The sequence below is a fragment of the Manis javanica genome, chromosome 16 (assembly GCF_040802235.1).
Source record: "Manis javanica isolate MJ-LG chromosome 16, MJ_LKY, whole genome shotgun sequence".
In the NCBI taxonomy this organism is placed as follows: domain Eukaryota; kingdom Metazoa; phylum Chordata; class Mammalia; order Pholidota; family Manidae; genus Manis; species Manis javanica.
In genome coordinates, this window is record NC_133171.1 from 39,340,346 (window position 1) to 39,359,118 (window position 18,773).

At 43.7% G+C, this 18,773-nt stretch overlaps 1 protein-coding gene across 6 annotated transcripts in view; it reads right to left on the bottom strand.

Moving 5' to 3' along the window:
• Nucleotides 1-1,533: 1,533 nt before the first annotated feature.
• Nucleotides 1,534-18,773, bottom strand: part of TFAP2B (transcription factor AP-2 beta) — a 28,696-nt gene continuing 11,456 nt past the window's right edge. For 4 of the 6 annotated variants that reach the window (XM_073224103.1, XM_037003046.2, XM_037003047.2 and 1 more), the window contains 5 exons: nucleotides 12,984-13,203; nucleotides 11,110-11,228; nucleotides 8,821-8,962; nucleotides 5,793-6,052; nucleotides 1,534-4,747 (listed from right to left, as the gene is read on the bottom strand). In XM_073224103.1, coding sequence (XP_073080204.1) covers nucleotides 4,686-4,747; nucleotides 5,793-6,052; nucleotides 8,821-8,962; nucleotides 11,110-11,228; nucleotides 12,984-13,203 — 803 coding nt within the window. In that variant the 3' untranslated portion in view covers nucleotides 1,534-4,685. Of the gene's footprint in view, nucleotides 4,748-5,408; nucleotides 6,053-8,820; nucleotides 8,963-11,109; nucleotides 11,229-12,983; nucleotides 13,204-18,773 lie in introns of those variants that run through there. The other 2 variants (XM_073224102.1, XM_017647596.3) reach the window with 2 other exon arrangements.

The following is an 18,773-nucleotide window of genomic DNA, read 5'->3' on the forward strand; positions in this document are numbered from 1 at the left end:
GGAAAAGTGGGGGAGGGCCTGGAATTTACCTATGGGATAAAATACGGCAGGTCTGTTCCTCCAGAGCTGCAGATAACCATTCTGTAGGAAATTTTTTTGCCATGGAATATGGAAATTACTCACCACCTCCTTTGTATAATTCCACTGGTAACCAACCCTTCACTCTCCAAAAAGCAAATGAAAAAGAAACTCAGTGAAATACGGCTGAGCTAGAGAGAAAGATGTATACCTATTTTCTTTATAGATAAATGGTTTGCATGCCCTCTTAATCACACTTCCCTTGCTTTTCTTTCCCTCCTTCTACTTCTTCCTTTGTGTGTGCGGGGGTGGGGGGGGTGCTTTTCTTTGATTCAGTTGTTTATAGTTGTAACCATGATACCCTCCCCCAGTTTTTTTAATTAATAAGGAAGCCAAGAAGTGAAAATCTCACATAAAGCAGATTCCATTGTCCCTTCTGTCTTTCCCTATAGGGAAGTCCAACTGGGAATGATTCACCTGAAAAACAGAAAATTGATATGGGAGGCTTATTATTCATAAACAGCACCAACTACATGCTAAGCACTCTCATAACCTGGGGTTATCAAAATTCACCTTTGCTGATGATCCTTAAATGTATATACATACTGCTGTTTCATTTTTTATAATTAAACTAGGCTGGAAAAGGATCTTAGGAAACCCACATTTTATAGATAAGAACCCTGAGGTCAAAAGAGAAACAGTGACTCATCCAAACTACTAATATCTTGGTCATCTTTACTTTCCTAGCCTCAGGGAAGATGCCCAAACCTTGGGAAGAAATGCAGATTGAGAAGGTGTTGGATCCCTGAAACCCCTTAGAGCTGGGCTGCACCCCATTAACCCGAATAAGAAAAGCTTTGGCTTCTCTGAACAGCCTTGAAAATAAGAAGAATAAACTTCCTAAGACAGCTACCCCTCTTCCTCTGGGTGAAGGGAGATTTTCCTCATTTGTTTAGGGAGGAGGGCCTTGCACTGCTGGAAAAGTCAGGGTTGGGTTAGATCCTGCAATGAGCCAGTTAACTCCTCCAGATCCCAAGGCATAGGGTGCAGGAACCCATACACGGATGGCCCTGTAAGCATCTCTTCTGAACCATTTTCTTCAAAGAACACTATGCCAGAATGCCATCCCACTAGCAGTGAGAAAGGAGCATCATCTTTGACTTGGACGCAGAGTCATTTAGTTACCCAGTCTTTAAGTTACCTGGGAAGTAAATTTGATGCCTTTTCTTCTTTGAGGGCAAAGTAAACCAAGAGATACAGTTAACATGAGCTTTTATTGCAAATATGGTTAGAAATAGGAGAGAAGAGTTAATTTGGAATTTTTAAAATAAAAACACCTTCTAGTGAAAACAGAAGTGTCCTTTCTTTCTGAGAAGCAAAAGTTATTGTATTTATGCTGTAATAAAAACATTGCCTGTGTTTTGGTGATGGAGGAGAAAAAGAAAAAAATTTCTTGGCTAACTTTCTATCTGTAGAAGTAAACAATGTCCATATTCAAGAAACTGAAGATGAAAATACAACAAAAACACAACAATCTTTTTATTTATGTAAATCAGATCAACACTGGACAATAAACCAATTTCTATCCATTACCATAACAGCTTGTCTATAAAGAACATAAAAATTCAGATAGGATTCTACCTAGGGCCAAGCGTTTTTTTTTTTTTAACCACCCATTCACAGAGGTATAGATAGATTCACAGATAAATAATCCCAAACTACTTGCTCGCCATATTTACACATTCCCATTAAATTAAGCATAAATAAATATATACAAACTTAACATGGATACCTTCCAGAGCTCTTCTGGTGAAGAGTCAATAGATTGATATTTCTTGATTGTGTGGCAAAAACAATGTTAGTGACAGAGGAGTCAATTTTGGCATTCAAAGATTCGCATTCATTCCACTTTTTAAAGAAAAACACAAACGAATTTTGATATTCCTTCTTACTCTTTTTTTTTTTAACCCAGATAATTTTACATCAGCACAGTAGGGGAAACACTATTTAGGCTCTTGAGGCAACATCAGATGGTTTAGGGTTATTATGTCCTTCCCACATAGGAATTACAAATACAGGATATCAGATGTGATGGCAAAATCTCTATAAACACTCCAAATAAGAAAAGAGTTCTCCTTTTAAGTAAGGCTTTATACCAGAAGAACATGTGAAGGTAAGTTTGGGGTTTGGGGTTTTCCATTCGACCTAGGTTTTCATAGGATATGAAATAATTGCTTTAGAGAAAGTGTTTTCCCTGGCCAAAGGAAATAAAACAGCCAGGTCTTTGCAAGCCTCTTCAGTTCTTTATATGAATGTGGAGAAAGCTAAGGATGTGGAGCCATAAAGAAAGGAAAATGCAAGATAATAGGGGTGGAGGAGAAAGTTACTTTCCTAGTTTGGGGGAGAAATTAAAAATCACTTTATGATAGAATCCTTGCCCAAAACAGCGCCCCCCAACCCCTCCCCTTTTTTTTTTTTTTTTTTTTTTTGGTCCTCTGAGACCCACAATACCTGTAGGAGGAGGCAGAGTGAGACAGAGAATGGGAAGGAGACTTTTAGAACCTCCAAAGGAGCTTGCAAAGTGTAAAGTGTGAGGGCCACGCTGCCGCATCCTGACTCCTCCGTTCTGTCTTTAGCTCTTTTGGTTCGGGACTGAGCATTTAGGAGGGAGCACGTGTTAAAATGGCTAAAGTGTGCAGGTGTTAGGAGGGAAAACTGCAACTCACCTGTTTGGTTTGAAAACAAAGCTCAAAAAGGCTTGCTTTAAACGTTTCCCTTGACTTAAAAGGCAAACTCGTGCGTTAATCCTACTGTTTATTGATTTATGGGCCAAAGGAAACCAAATCTTTTAATAACTCAATTATCAGATAAACGTAGCGGGCCTGGCTAAGGAAAGCATGGGGGCCGGGGTCGCACTTGAAAGGAGAAGGGAGGCGGAGAGCGGGGGGTAGTGGGCTTTCCCCTCGCGGGGAGGCAGGCGGGGGCGCGCGGGGGTCTCTTCTTCGCTGGGGCGCGGGAGGTAAGCACGAATGAGGGCGAAGCGCGATGAAGGGAGCCTTACAGCCCAGTAAGGCAATTCGTATCCCATCACCTCCCCTTAGGAGCGTGAGGGTGAAGAGAGTTTTCATTTTGGCAAAGACGGTGGGGGGGCTTCTGAGTCCCTGGACATTTCTAGGCCACTGGCCTTCTGAGGTGGCCGCTGGTAGCAAAAGGCCTAGGCAGCACTGAGACCCCTCCCCGCCTGCAGCCCGCGGGCGCCTACTGGAGAATGGGGCTCTCTCGGTCACCTTAGCCCTTAGGGTGAGACCGAGAGCGGGAAGGGCCCGCGCGGCCCGCGGCCCCTCCATCGGCTGATTCTATGTCCTCAACACGATTGGGCGAGAGTGGCCCACACGCTCTCGGGACCTGCACAGTAAGAGCAAGGCGCGTCCATCGCGTCTCTCGCACGTCACACGCGTGGGGCGCGTTGCCCTGCAACGAAAGGAGACGATGGTATTCAGTGTGATTTCTCCTGGCCTTTTGCAATCAGAACACATCTAATGCAAGCCGCCAGGCCCTCGGACAAAGGCGCAGGCTTCTGAGCTGGGGAGAGAGAAAGTATCTACAATTTACATACGGTCTAGTTCCCGGCCTTTGTACTTCTTCAACACTAGGGCTGAGTCCTGCCCCCCTAGAACTCCCTAAAGGAGCTGGCGGTGCACGGGCTGGATTTTGACATTAACAGTTGCTTGGACCCTCCTGGTGACCTGAAATCGGCTCTCTCCCTCTCCCACAAAAATGTCAGGTTCCTAACCCCCAACCCTCCAACCTTCCCACCAGGCCAAGGCCCACCCAACCAGCAGAACTCAGTGTCCCACTGGGTCCTAAGTATAAATCCTGCAGAACAGAAACCTGGCTCTTTATCTTCAAGGGATGTTGCAAAGGTACTAATATCTCTACCTTGTATAAAGAGATGCAGGTAGGACACTAAATTTAGAGAGGTGTTTCACTCACCCCAGCCCTACACAGGGGATTTCCCACTGCTTTTGGCAGGATGGGAACAATGGGTTCCAGATCCTATTTCATGATAATGCTCAGATGAGGCCTGAGAAAGAAGCTGGGCTGCCAGAAGTGAGAGATATTAAATGCATGAAACTTTATCCACTGGGAATAGTCCCAGTCTGTCCAGACGGTAAAATTCAAAGCTGAAATACATCTCCTTTCACTTTGCATTATTTTACCACTATATGCCAAAACAAGTGCACGGCCGGGAGAGGGGCAATGCTTCATTCATAAAGCATCTTGTAAGAAAGCAATTGTTGCTCAGGCAGGGGAGCTTGCCACCCCCTCCTCCCCACAGCACTCATGAAGATGATTTTCCCCCCATTAAAACAGCCATCACCAAAGCGCCCAAATAAATGAAATCCATTTTAAAGGCAGGCAATATTGTTAAAATATTGGGCTCCGAGAACCCTTATTCTTCTCCCCTAAAATTCATTCTGCAGCCCCCACCCTTCACCCAAATGCCATGCTGAGGTATCTGTTGGCAACTAGACTCAAAGCTGCTTCAATCTCTTATTGGCCACTTTCTAAATTATTCCCTTTGAGCTTCTTTAAAGAAGTGCACCTGCAGAATTCTGACACACAGGCTTTGATTAAAAAGGGATCAGATTTTTTTTCTCTGTACCTTATAGATTGTGTAGGAAGCCCAAGTCCTCTTTGAAGAAGCTCATAAACCATGCGGGCAAAGCTTTGGAAAACAGAAGAGAATGAAATGGTACATACCCCTCCGAAGGAATTACATACTAATCAACGTATTCATATTGTGCTTTCTTTTTTACTATTGTTCTTAAAATTGGCAGATGACACAAGTATTATATAACAAATGCAAGATTCTCTGTATGCAGATGCTGCTGGTAAGGCTGAGCACTAGTAACATTTATGAAAGGAACTGATGATGAGTCTGAAATCAACTTATTGATCCGGATTTTCCTCAGCCGCAGGAGCCTCTACTGAGGCAGCCGGCCCCCAAACCTGCAGCCGTCGCCGCACCTTCGCAGGCCTACAGCCCCGCCCGCCCTTGCCTCCCGAATTAGGCAACCGGCCAGGGAGCGGGCGGGTGAGTTAAGAACGCTGGGCGGGCCGGGGGCGGGGTACCAAGGGGACTGAAACACAACGCAAAAGGGCTAACACGCTCATTTTCATCCCGGAAGATTCCCGTGACAGCTCGAGGGAGGGAGGACAACGTAGAAAAGGGTGGCTGGGAGAGGGGTGAGGTGAGAGAGAAGGGCGGGATCTGCGAGTTTCCTAAAAAAATATTAAAAATTAAGAAGTTCGTGCGTCTCAGTCAACCAGCTTTCAAAGCACTGACACCAACAATGTTTCTCCCATTTTCTTCCAATAAGTTAGCGTTTTCTCATGTTTAGTCATGTTTATTTTCCAAAGGGGAAAAAAATCATGGTTTTCTTTTATTATCAGTAATTACTAAACTCGAAAGAACCGAAGTGGAAAATCCGGACGGTTGTCTCCAAGTGTATCTTGAAATAGACACTGAGAACCGATATTGTTGCTCCGTTGTACGCCTCAGTTTTTTTAGAAGTTATTTAGCTCTTTTTTTTTAAAATTTCGATTGTATGTGTATTCTACCTAATATAATTCTTCCAAAGCCAATCCAATATTTTAAAGCTAAAATTAATTTTTTTTCTGTTTTCCTTTTGTATTTAAAACATTTTTCTTTTTTTTTTTTTTTAATTTTCATTTCCTGTGTTTCTCCTCCTTGTCGCCAGTTTTACTACCTGGGCCTTCCCCAGACGTGTGCCTGTTAGTGGTGGTGTTGTTCAAGAACATCTTGTCCATGCCTTTGAGCGCCTCGGTGAGATAGTTCTGCAGGGCCGTGAGCGCGGCGCAAATGGCCGGGGCGCCAAAGCCGTGCGTGATGAGGCTGAAGTGCGTGAGGCAGCTCTGGATCCCCGGCTCCAGGATGGGGCTGGGCCGGCTGTTTCCGATCGGCGTCCGGTCCTGCGCCAGCAGATCCGTAAATTCTTTACAAAGTTGCCTGCAAAGGGGAGGGAGAGGAACAAAAAACACCCTCAGTGTCTTTGGCATTGGCATTAAAAAGGAGATGCTCACACAAGCCCAGAGGCAGCCGGTCACCGCAGAGCCGAGGCTAATGTGGGTGATTCCGCTCTGTTTCCTTTCCCAGCGCTCTCCCTTCTACAGCAGCTGAGACTGGAGGGATCGAGGGGGTGGGGAGGTTATGCACCCCTTTCATTCCAAAGCCTTGGTTTTTTGCCCCCTTACAATCATTCCCCCCTTAATTCCAGCACTGCATAAACTGTTTTGGAAAATATGCTAGACTGTAGCATTTGATTTTTATATTCAATAATTTTTAGCTCTTACCTGGCAGTTCTTCTAAAAGCCTGCTTCTCTCCCCTACCTCTCCAACCTCTTGGTGATAAGGCTCAAAAAGCCCTGAAAGATTAAGGCCCTTGGGCCACAAGCCTGTCTTCCAGAAAAAAAGCAGATTGCTGGAGTCTTGCATGGCCTAGAGCAAGCAACTGTTTATTCCAGGAGAGAATGCTGATTCCATTCCAGGCAAAAATCTGTTTACCTGCAGTATGCGGGAAGAGAAGTATTTTCCCCCTTTCTTTAAGTATAGGCTACTGAAAATCTTAGTACAACACGATTGTTGTCAGTATAAAAGGATTCCTACATTGTTAAAATAAAACCTAAAGGTAAATCACAGACACTGGGGAGGGTAGGTTTTATTTGTTGAAGGTTTCTATTTCTTCAAGGCACTTGCAATTTCGAGGACTCTCCCAGCCTTAGAAATCCTTTGTCCGTAAGTATGAATTGAACTTGAGAAAATTTTAACAAAGGAAGTGGACAGAGGGTTTTAGCCCCAAATGTCCGATGGCTTGGTTCTACAGGACATCAGAGGCATGGCATCCCAAAGGCCAAACCCTTTCTCAGACTACAGGCTGGTAAACTTCTCCTGTCAGCCTGCCTCCACCTGGTCTGTGGGGTGGTGAGAAAAGAAAAACTTTGAACTCCAGTCCCAGGACTCCCTGCGATGGTCTCACACTTGTGACACCTGGCCTGGCCAACAGGTAAACAGGGCAGGTACCTGGAGGCCAACGGGAGTGACCCTGGAGTATCCTTTGGCGAGTAATGGCTAAACTAGGTGGAGAATACCTCCTCCCCACACCTGCAGCAGCTAAAAGGTTTTTGGTTTTAAAGCTGGTGTGTAGAAAACACTAGCAGGCATCCTCTCTGTACTGGTTTTTCCATTCCAAATACACACATACATCCTCACAATAAGAAAGAGATAGGAAACAGGTCTGACCTAAATAGGGCAGTTTTTAAGCCAGAGGTTAGTTGTTGGGTTCAAATGAATATATCCAGGTCTCCACCCCCACTGATTCTAATGCAGGAGGCTTTGGGCTAGATTCAAGAATAAATATCTTGAAAAAAATCCCCAATTCTGATATTCCAGGCTAAGAGATGCTGGCCTAAGAGGGAAGCCATAAGGCTTTAAGGGGGAAGTTACGATCATTCCTTAGGGAAATGACAATACTCTGTGGAATCCTGTTGGATAATTTATACGCTTTGGTTTTATTTTCTTCCCAAAGTACCTTTACTCTTTTATAAAGCATCAACGGGTCCCCCCCCCCGCCCCCACACACACCAGACAGCAGAGCAAGGGGTAGGAGCATAATTTACTAACAAATATCTGTTATATTATTAGTTGGTGCATCAGAAGAAAATATTCTAAAAAGAGGGTGGGTGCCAGGTTTTGATCGTTAGAAGAGATGGTTGAAATCTTTCCTTAAGTTTGTACTCATTACCAAAGTGCCAAAAAGGAAATTCTGAACTGGGCAGAACAAATGCTTAGAGTAAAACATTTTAAATCTTCAAAGACCAAAGCAGGGTCTGTAAGCAATTAAAGTTCTGGGACATTAATATTTTTTGACCTTGCGGAAAGGGGCAATCAAATTCCAATCACGTCTCAAAAACATCTGGACAAATTTGAGCAAATGATTTTTCAGCCTTCCATATATTTCTTTAAATTACGCTGTCAACGGAACAAACCGCGTCCTCCAGCACTAAATAAATGAGTGCCGCTGTTTGGGCCGCGCCTGCGAGAGAAAAGTGTGGGCGCACGCAGAGCCGCCCACTGCAGGCCTGAGCCGGCCATAAAACACCAACAATATGACACCGAAGCCAAAGACAGGAGTAAATCAAATAAATAGAAAACCCACTGTAAAAGTTCAAATGAGCTCTAGACCTAAATTTAGCCAGAGATTTACTATTTTCCCCTCTGGAGTTGCAGTAAATTTTACGTCTGTGGAAGATGCCAAACAGCAACGTTGGAAAGAGAATAATTAGAGCTGCGGGTCGAGATGGGTACACGTGGGTGACATACAGACACCATGAGCGTGGGTATGGCAGAGAGATGTGAAACTCAGGCAGAAATATCTGGAAAGAACTGGATTCCAGCAAGGGCTCACCCGGAGAAGGTACGCCTGACATCCCCAGGGTGGGGGGAGGGAATTGTAAAAAGCCTGGATTCAGAATAATAAAGCCATCATTCCCCAGAAACTTGGACATAGAAGAGACAGAGACAAAACCCATATAGACCATAATCAACTCTAGTGTGGGCGGGTTGGGGCCAGCAGTAGCAGGGAGGAGCCTGGGGGGCTTCCTAGCCAGCAAACGACAGGCTTCAAAAGCTACTTCTACCATGGAGCTCCTTCCCTGCCCTGCAAAGGAGGTCACATGGCTTAGCTGGATAGGAGTCAGGCTGAGGGCTGGGACACTTACTTGGTGGCCAGCAGCATATTCTTTCGAGAGTGCAGGTCACTGGGGTCCGTGTGCTGTCGGTTCAAATACTCAGAAACAGCTTTGGCAGGGAACTCCGTTTCACAAATGTACCCAAAATCCCGAGCTAGGTGAACAGCTTCTCCTGAAAAGACAGCAGCAGAGGTAATAATCAGCACCCAGTCCCTAGTCATCCTAGGGCAGGAGACACTCTGGTCAACTCTGTTACTATTTACAGAAGAGGCCAGCTGTTGGGGGTAAAAAGGTGTAAGATAGCCAAAGTAAAAAGGATTCGCAGGCCATAAGTTGACGGGATAAACTTTGATCCTTCAGCTCTTTCTAGCCTCTCCCTGATTATCCTTTCAGTCAAGTCCTAGCTAGATATCCCCAAATCGCTTCCAGTCTCCCAAACCCCATGTTCTGTCTTAAAGGAAGGGTGGGCCAATATTGAGAAACCACCTTAAAATCGCACCTAGACATTTGGCTGGATATTCAAGCCAGATTCCACCCCTGCCTTTTTTAAAAGCATCTGTTATACCTGATGTAATTAAAATGTAAAAGTCTTCCTACCTTTATCTTCCTATAATTGTGTTAGAAAAAAATCTCTTATTAATAACTCATATACACAAACATAAATCCATGTGTGTATATGTCCACATGTATCAAAGAATAAGTGCAAAACATATATGGAGCAAGTATTTCTATCCAGCAATGAAATATTTATTCTTCTTGTAATTTTCTTGCTAGTTAGGTTTCAGGTGTCTCCTCCTGAGGGGTTCTTGTCATCATCCTCCTACTTAAGGACTTTTGAGAGCACAAAGATGACACACTAGCTATAGAAAACCCGGACATCTGAGAGATCCCTCAGCTTATGGGGAAGCCCCCTTTCAAACAAAGCATTAAAACCCTTTAAAGAACAGCCTTAGGGGTTCAAGGGAATATCCGGAACATTAAAAAGAGATATGTTGAATTACCCCATAGTTACATTATTTTTAAAGAACATGACTTATTTTTAATCATTATTATCATAGTAATAACAAAAGACTTCAGGCATGGTGCTTACGATTCATAAAACTGAAAACTGCCAAGTGAATATTGGAATTTCACTTTTCCCCCCTTCTCCACCCAAATCCATGTCTTAGGCTGAGATTACCTTAACTTCTTTTCAAAATGAAGATTGTGGTACAGCATTTCCCTGAAGGGCAAAAAGTAAAACTCCCTGGCTGAGCGTCAACTGCCAGTAAGTGTGGTCTGGAAATTTGGTGACTGCTGCCCCTGGAGGGTGAATTTGGGCCAGGCAACTATGCCTTAAAGAGGGCAAAGTGCAATACCCATAAATGTGATGACTTTATGGTTGGTGCATAAATATTGTAGGATCCCCCTATCCAAAAATCAATTCTCCACAAAAATGTCATAGTATCACATCCATAAAAATAAAGAAAAAAACCCAACACCTACATATTACACTTTAGAGAAAATTCTACAACTTCTTCCATTAGGACTATCTGGCTATATTTCCTCTCTCTTTCCCAACCCACAAATTCAACTGTAGATCCTCTTCTTCTAGACTGTGTATAAGATCCTGTTAATTATGTACTATAAATATCACCCCCAACCCCATAATCATGAGCAAACTAGAATGTACTTACTATAATTGTGGCCTTTTAATTCACAATTGATGAATTTACAGTACAGATAATAAGTGACCCCCTCCACGTTTTCTCACCACTACCACCCCTAGTTTTTCCCTTGGCATCATTGGCCTTAAACTATATTTCAGTAACAGTAAGTCCCAGGTAATCAGCAGGAGATAGGACCCTGGGAGTGACATGAGTTTTAAAATACCAATTATGGGTCATGAATGCAACAATAGTTTCATAAATTGACAATGTGTTTTCTACTATTTGACTATTCAGAGTAAAATCTGGAAAGGAGAAGGGGTATACAATATATTGCTGCCTACAGATTTGCTTGCAAGAATTCATACAGAAGGTGTTTCAGACACTGTTCTGCACCTGGCAGATGTGACTCCTGCACTGGCTTGGAGCCTGGACCTGAGCACTCTTTGGAGTATAGGGACCATCGTACACATCCCTTTGCTGCTCTAGAATTGCCGGCTTCCTCTAAGTAAAAGGACCTTTGAACTTCTCTCAAGCAGCTGCTTGACATCCAACTCATAAGGGCACAACAATTGCAATGATTTCCAGTTAATCATGAAACGTGTAAAATGTCAGCCTTCCAGCCAACAGTTAAACTCAGCCACTTCGTGGAATGGCCACACATCTTGCTTACCTTCCACCAGGGAGGTGAGTAACGTGACATTTGCTGCTTTGCGCCTGCCCGCGGGTAAATTCAAACCGATTTTTTCTAGCCTTTCTCGCAAAGATCTCCCCCCATTTTTCGATTTGGCTCTGAAATTGCAAGAATTAACATTCTGATTAACCTCAGAGTGTTCCTGAAACAAAGTTTAGACTTAGCAATCTAAAGCCCAGTGGAGCTTGAAGAGGTTTTAACTTGAGGTTAGCACATTTCTCCCCCCTCCCCATCCTTTTGGTTTTTCGCTGATAGTTTGCTGAGGTTTGCTCAATTTCTGCAATACAGAGCATAAAAAAATTGAGCCATTTTCTTAGTTGAATCCCATGAGAAAAAAAAAAAGATACCAGATGGGAATAATTAGGGTAGAGTTGTGGGTCCAGAGAAGGCAGAAGTTGGACATGCACAGACACAAGCTCTTTCCTTGTCATGGAGCCAGTTGGGTGAGCAGAAAATGGGAAAGGACAACCTTGGTGACAAGAGGAAAAGAACTGGGTGGTTGAGAGAGGAGAAGGGATTAGATGAAACAGGTGGGCGTTCTGAGGAAGGGGTCAAGGGGCTTTTCAAGGAAGCTTTTCTTTTCTATGAAACAGAGTTGGGTTAACTAAAAGGGGGAGGAAGAAGGAAACATGAAACTAATGATGATGGTAATCACAATAACAGTAAAACTAACACTTTAGGGAGTTTAGTTATGTGATAAGCGCTGTGTACTGCATTAATATCTCACTTAATCTCATAGCAAATTTATATACACATGCTCAATGCCTAGGGGGTGATTCAAAGAAACTTTCATACTCTGGGGCTCAAAGGACTTGAAAACTGCACAAAAGTAGAGCAGAGCAAGATTCAAAGCGAGAAAAGTCTAGGGGATCGGCAGGTCGGCACCCTTACTCCTCCCAAGGCTCTCCCTATATGTGCTAAAGTCTAGGCGAAAATACAAGAAAAAAAACCCAGTTACTCTGACCTTCCTTGCTGTGCTGTTCACACAGCCACTTTTAGAAAAGAAAGGGACTTTCAACCCCTAAAATAGGCTAACTAGAAAAGTTCATCTCATACAATGTCACTCTTACCAGGGATGTAGCAGATGGTTCAAGGCATTGGCAGGCAAGGCTTTAAATCTTAAAAGCTACCTCCTCCCCCATTTCCCACAAGGAGGATTGTCTTCCTCCAATACTGAGAAGCGTATCAATGGCCTCATAGGATAACTATTAGTACCTCTAACGTAGTATCACTGTTGTTATGGGTGGGGGTGAAGAAAGGGGTCACAAGTCTGCAACAGAGATTTTCAAACTACGGGCAGAATGCATTTGTGGGTCATGACCAACTTGTCTGTTCAATAACTATAGACCAAATTATATAGACCAGCTTATTTGGTCTGTATAACAAAGGCAAGCTTTGGTTTTTACATTTTAAAACAAAATGGGTATCAGAGTGCACTGCAGGTACAAGACATTACTCCCTGAAACGTCTGTTTTAGGTCAATGCGCCTAAGTTCTGGGTCTCGCTCACTCTATGGAATATCCTCCAAGGGTCCTGAGGGCAGGAGGGAGCCGGATGCCAGGTGCTCGGCAGAGAAACTGAAAAGCTCCCAGGGTCCCTACACCCGAGGGAGAGCCGACGGCGCGCGCACCTCCCGAGGGCGAGGGCGAGGGCGAGGGCGCGCTGGGGGCGGGGCGGGGCGCGACGGCGTTTGCGCGCGCGGCCCCGAGCACGTGACGGCCGCGGCTCACCGCTCGCGCAACGCTGGGGCCGCGCTCGGCCTCCCGGTTGCTAGGCGACCGCGTCTGGCTGCGCTGGGGTTTCCGCGCGAGCGCTCTCCGCTCACCCCGTAAAAACTGGTTTGGGGGTTTTACCTTCTGAGGACGCCGCCAAGGAGAGACGCATTGAGGCATTCGGGGGGTGAAAGCCGTCTCTGAACTTCCCCCACAGTTACTTTGTACTTTGAAGTCGAACTGAGCAGAGACAAACGACCCGGGACCGAGCAAAACACCTCGCCGGTGTTGACGGACATGCCTCCAAGGAAGCCATCTTTATTCATCATCAGAGAGGTCACAGATTTGGGAGGAACCGGAACTAGAGAGAAAAAAAAATATGCCATAAAGGTGACCGGGTTTCGATCCTGGTGACCGGCTGATAGAATGTGTCGGTGCGTGCGCAGGGCGAAGCCACAGGACAGGCGCCAAGTGGGAAGCTGGAGGAGGAAGTGTTTGTTCCAGTGAGGCTGCAGTGCGTTCAGAGCACTGTGTACAAACAAATGGAAAAACCGTCACTCTTCTGGAAACTTACTCCAAGTGTAGTAACGTAGACACAAGTCGCTTTTCACAGACCCGCTCACTACACATATCAAGAAATCACGCAACGCAGAATTTGGACTGGGCTGTGAAACTGGGCAAATCCTGTTCCATCACGTGCTGGCTGTGTGACCTTAGACATCTCACTGATCCTCTCTGAATCTAAGTTTCATCATCTGTCTCGTGAGGATAATTACTACATTTGGTTCTAAGGCCTGAAGGTGATTATCACTACCAATGATATAAAATGGTAGTACCAATGCTCTTAATGGGAGCTCCTGCCTCCATTCCTATTGGGTCCAAGTCTATGATCATCACTGGAGAGTATAAGGAGTGTGTGTCCCATAAGACACTATGCCCAAGAACAGCCAATAATACCATTAAGCTGGGGAGTTGGGTCCAAAAGAGCTATTCTTTTCTCTGAAGTGGATCCCATGCTCTCGTACATCATAACAACAAATTCATTTAGAAATGAACCCAAATGCTCTTCTCCAGTGAAAACAATTCCGCAGTGACATGAATTTTGTTTACAAATTAACCTAAAGCACCGGCTGGTGATTGTTTGGAGCAGTTCTGATTTACAACAGGTGCCCTGATCAATCAACCAATCACTCTAATTCATTTGAGCGGAGGTCTTGCCTTGCCCCAGTTGTTTCATTTCGGCAAGTAATTGATAACAAACCGCACTCAAGGTATGTTTTATGCAGAAGTTAATAAGAGCTGACAGTTGGTTGCCACTGCTACTCAGGCGCATTCAGCCTGTCCAGCCTGTATTTCTGTTTAATTGTGTTTCAGTGTCATCTGCACCTCAGGAAGAGGTGGGGCTCAGGAGAACTAGAAGCCAGGGAATGAGGAGCAGTGAATGGTCAACCTTGCATTTCCTAGGTTGTTTCAATCCCTTGGACTGCTACATTGCTGAAGCCCATTTTCCTCCTGCACGTTCTAGAAGCCACTGGACATGTGATTTCTCCTCGTGACTTGCACCACACCTTAGCTTCTTCCGTTGGGATATAAAGCCCCCAAATCTTCAAACAGTATTTGTTGATCACCAGTCCAGGGAATTTATCGAAACATGCCTCTGGCATGAAAAAGTAGATTTCCATTCTTCGTCTTTAATAAAGACTCTGTCTCATCCTGGTAGGGGAAAGACGTTCTTTCTATAACCTGGAGCCTAGAACCCTATCTGTCAAGTTGCAAAATGTCCCTTGTACAGAATAGACTAACCAACACTGCAGATTTCTGTAACAACTTACTCTCTCTACCACAGATTCCACCATTCAGAATCCTAAAAGGTAGGTGGGTCTCAAATCTTATATTTACCATTATTAGCCCTTTACAAACACCTTGTGGAAAAGGGCTTTCCTAGGCAACTGGATGAGGGGACTGAAGAATTCCCTCTTGCTAATTCTTAGTAGACATTTTAGGATTCCTCGATCTGTCTACAGAGACCAAGACCTAGGGCAGATGAATGATGTTAGATAACAGAGTGGATCTTCTGCACTGACATGGTGGGGAGGCATGGAAGGGACTTTCTCCTTACTGACCAGTAAAGCTGCATCCCATTTGAGAGTGAAGCAATGAAAAACCAAATATCAACTAAATTTTATACAATATGGATTTAAAGTCATTTAATAGACAGTGATTGGGATGGGAACACCCTGTCACTTGTTTCATACAACATCTACATTGATTTTTATCCTATTCTTCACAGCAGTCCTGATTTCTGTATTTCAGATTCATATTCAAGCACTACAAACAAATAATTTATTAACATGGGAATTGGCATTAGATAACCTTGGAAAAACTGTTCCCCAAATATAGATGGCCCTTTGAAGTGTTAATGTGGTATGAACTGTAGAAATGTATTGTCTAAAAATTTCATCTTCGATATTCAGCAGTATTTTTATATTCAAATACTATGTGAAAGAATATTTTAACAGGAAAAAAACCCATTCAGCTGAGAATTGTAAGTTGATTTCCTATTTCCCATACTGGACAACTGAATATCTCCTGATGATTGGAATTTCATCTGTTTCTCAGAGTCCCAAGTGCCAAATCTCTTGAAAAGCCTGGACTTTTAGAGACACTTTATAACCCGACCTCTAATTTCACTATTGTTAATTGCCCGATTTACCTGACAAAAGCTATTTCCTTTGGGGAAAGTATATTGTTCCCTCCCATGAGCTGTATTACCTTTCTGCATATACATTATCACCTAAGTATCACCAATCCAGTCAGTGTCTCTCAGAACACTGCTTGGGGGGTGGCAGTTGTTGTTTTCCCCCAAAGACTCAGACTTTTTGAGCAGACATGCTTAAGAGTATATTTCCATTTTCTAATTTCAGTGCCAATCGTGTTCTCACCCTCTATTCTCTCATCCTCAAGTTCTAAATCTCCCTCCTAGTCTGTCCTTCGTCTTGGTACCCAGACTAGACTGTACACATTTCTTGTTCCAACTTCCTTTAATTCCATAGCACTGTTACCTACCTTCCACCCCACTCTCACACCTGCTTAGCTCAGCTGATTAACTCCATATTTTATTCTCTTCATCTTTTCCCTTCTGCTTTTCTCCAGCTTATCAATAAACTCAGAGAGCAACAGGGCCCGGTTGATTTGTTAGTAATTATGAGCACACTGTTCCTGCTCATGGAACCCAGAGATGACTAAGATAGGTTTAAAGCGACAGCAGGAAATGGTAAGGAAATGGAGCATAGCAAAACTCAGCATGAAGCTTTCAGTTCTTTACATGTTTACAATTTTCTGTGAATACATTAAAACCGGTTTTTTTTCCTCTTCAGTTCTCAGTTGGGTAGCATGGCCAACTTCTGGATGTAACACCCACAAAACTTTCTCTCCTCCCTTTTCCCTTGCATTATATTGAAGAGAAGAAAAAAGGCTTAAAAAATGATCAATACTTCATTACAGTGACAGGAGGTTTTTTTTAATGAGAGGAAGGAAAACTGATTAGAGAAAATATTATTCATTAATGAACTATATGGAGCCAAAGTGTTATTACTTTAGCTCTTAATCTGCATTCTCTAAACTCAAGTGTGAAACCTAGCTTTGAGATCTTTGACTGGACACAAACCCTCTCTGGGTCTGATATGCTGGTGGGGGAGAAGGGAAGGAATGAACCCATCTAATAGATTCCAGGGTGAGACCCTTTGAAAGGTACTTGGACTTAAATATATAAACTACACTAGGAAGCCATGAAGAGGTTGGGCATTGTTTGAAATAATTACTTCTCACCTGTCCTCATATTTGCCCTGCTTCTCATCTACCCAAGGGCTAAGTGTTATTCCACATGTATATAAATGTTCCCAAAATAGAACCAGCAACTTGGTGGGAAGAAAAATAGGATTCCCACAAAGAAAGCTGGAACATAAAAAATTACAACATCCAGTGTTGGCATCTTTTAGGGGCAAAGTCTAAGAAACTGGAAACTAAGTTGGTCTCATCACCTACCTGATTCATGGGACATTGAGAAAGTCATTTATCTTTTCTCTGTTTCAGTTTCCACACAAGGGAATGAAGGTGGGGGGCTGGAGAAGAGCGTCTAACCTTTCTAGCTTGGAAATTCTGTGAACTCTGATTACTCCCCGGGTGGCTGGAATGTATCTCAGAGTTTCCAGTTGAATAAATACCTATTGGGATCCAAGTCACTCTGGAAATGTGAACCTCTTCCTTTGGGAGGAAACTCACACCCTTTCAGAAGCTCTGACCGACTCTCGGTGATTTTTACCTTCTAGGTCAGAAGGAAGAAATCCCAACGGAACCCACTGCAATTTGAAACTGGTAATTTCTTTATCCACACCCCTCCCCCCACCCCCAAGGAAAATCCACACCAATCTTAAGTGTTTATGTGGGGAAGGGGCCAGAACTAACGGGGGAAAAAGTGGGAGAGAATGGAGGGTGAACTGAAACTAACCAAACAGGATATCCCTAAGACCACTGAAAATGCCCCACAGTCACAGCATTTGAACCTTGGACTTCAGCCACGCTAGCCTTTCTAAGAAATCCCAGCGTATTTTCTGCTGTCTAAAGTGTCAACCAGATTGCATATTGGCTGCTGACTGCACGAAAAACCTTTTCTGAAAGCCTAGATGAGCCTTTTCCAGGTTGTAGGATGGTGGCAGTGATCATTTCTATAAACTGGGCACCACCCGCCCCCTCCCCTTCCCAGATTCCTAATCTTAATGGAACTGAGAGTTAAGAATGATTTTTTAATGTCTCGTTGGATTTTTAGACTGTTAATGTACCGAATCCTTCTCATTATTACTTTATTGATTGCTCATTGACCAGCCCCCTTCAAATCGTATTAACCACCCTCTGCCGGTTTAGATTAGGAGAGTTTAAAAAGCACCTTTCATTATCCACCCCCTCACTCCTGCCATGGAGTTGAGACTTGGCGGCTTAATGGGAGCTCTAATGGGGCAGCTAAGAGGAGAGGGGCCACGGTCCCTGCCGATTGCATTAATAGCTCAAAGGGGGCCAATACAGAAAATTAGCCGTAAACGAGCTCTGGAGATCTTCAAATGAAAGAGCCATTTATCACGCTGGCTACCTTCACTCCACTCGTTTGCTCTCTCTACTGGGAACAACTCATTTCCTCTTAACTAAATTACTTCAGAAATGTCAGCTAAGCCCAGATAGCAAACATAACAAGAGAGCTAGCCTATAATCTATGGGGGTGATATCAACACAGGTAAAAAATTGTACAGGTTACATTTTAGAAGGGGGCCCTCCATAATTAGACGGACATAGAGGCATATATCCTTTATGCCCAAATCTTCTGGCTCCCACATACACAGTGGCAGAGACACCCAATCCCAGACCAGTGGCTGCACTTTTATTAATGAGGTAGGATTTTAAAAACCTCTCTGCAAGCCCATTAGAAAATAAATTAAGCAACTGAGTCCCCTGCCAGTTGTTGAAATGTGTAATTTTTAGTTCAGAAAACTTTCTCACGTCTTTTATAAAATTAATCTCTTGGAGACATCCCTTAGAAAGGTTGGGGTGGGGTGGGGTCAAAGATGGGAGACCAGAGGACAAGGAGGGAGTTCCTAAACTCATAACCTTATTTTAAGTTGTTCATAGCAATCTGGAAAAGCAAAGCAACCACTTATTCCTATTTTGCCCTTGGCTAAAGATAAAAATATGGGATTAGGATCTTTCTGTAATAAAGCAAATACCTGAAAAACTAAATAATGGAGTTTGACCAGACACTTCATATTCACACCATGCCCCCTAAATCACTAAGTGACTGGGGTACCACTTGGATGTTTTAAGCTGCACTTTTTTGAAAAAGAGCTTTTGGGGCCATAAAAATATCCCATGTTCCCAAAATAGAAC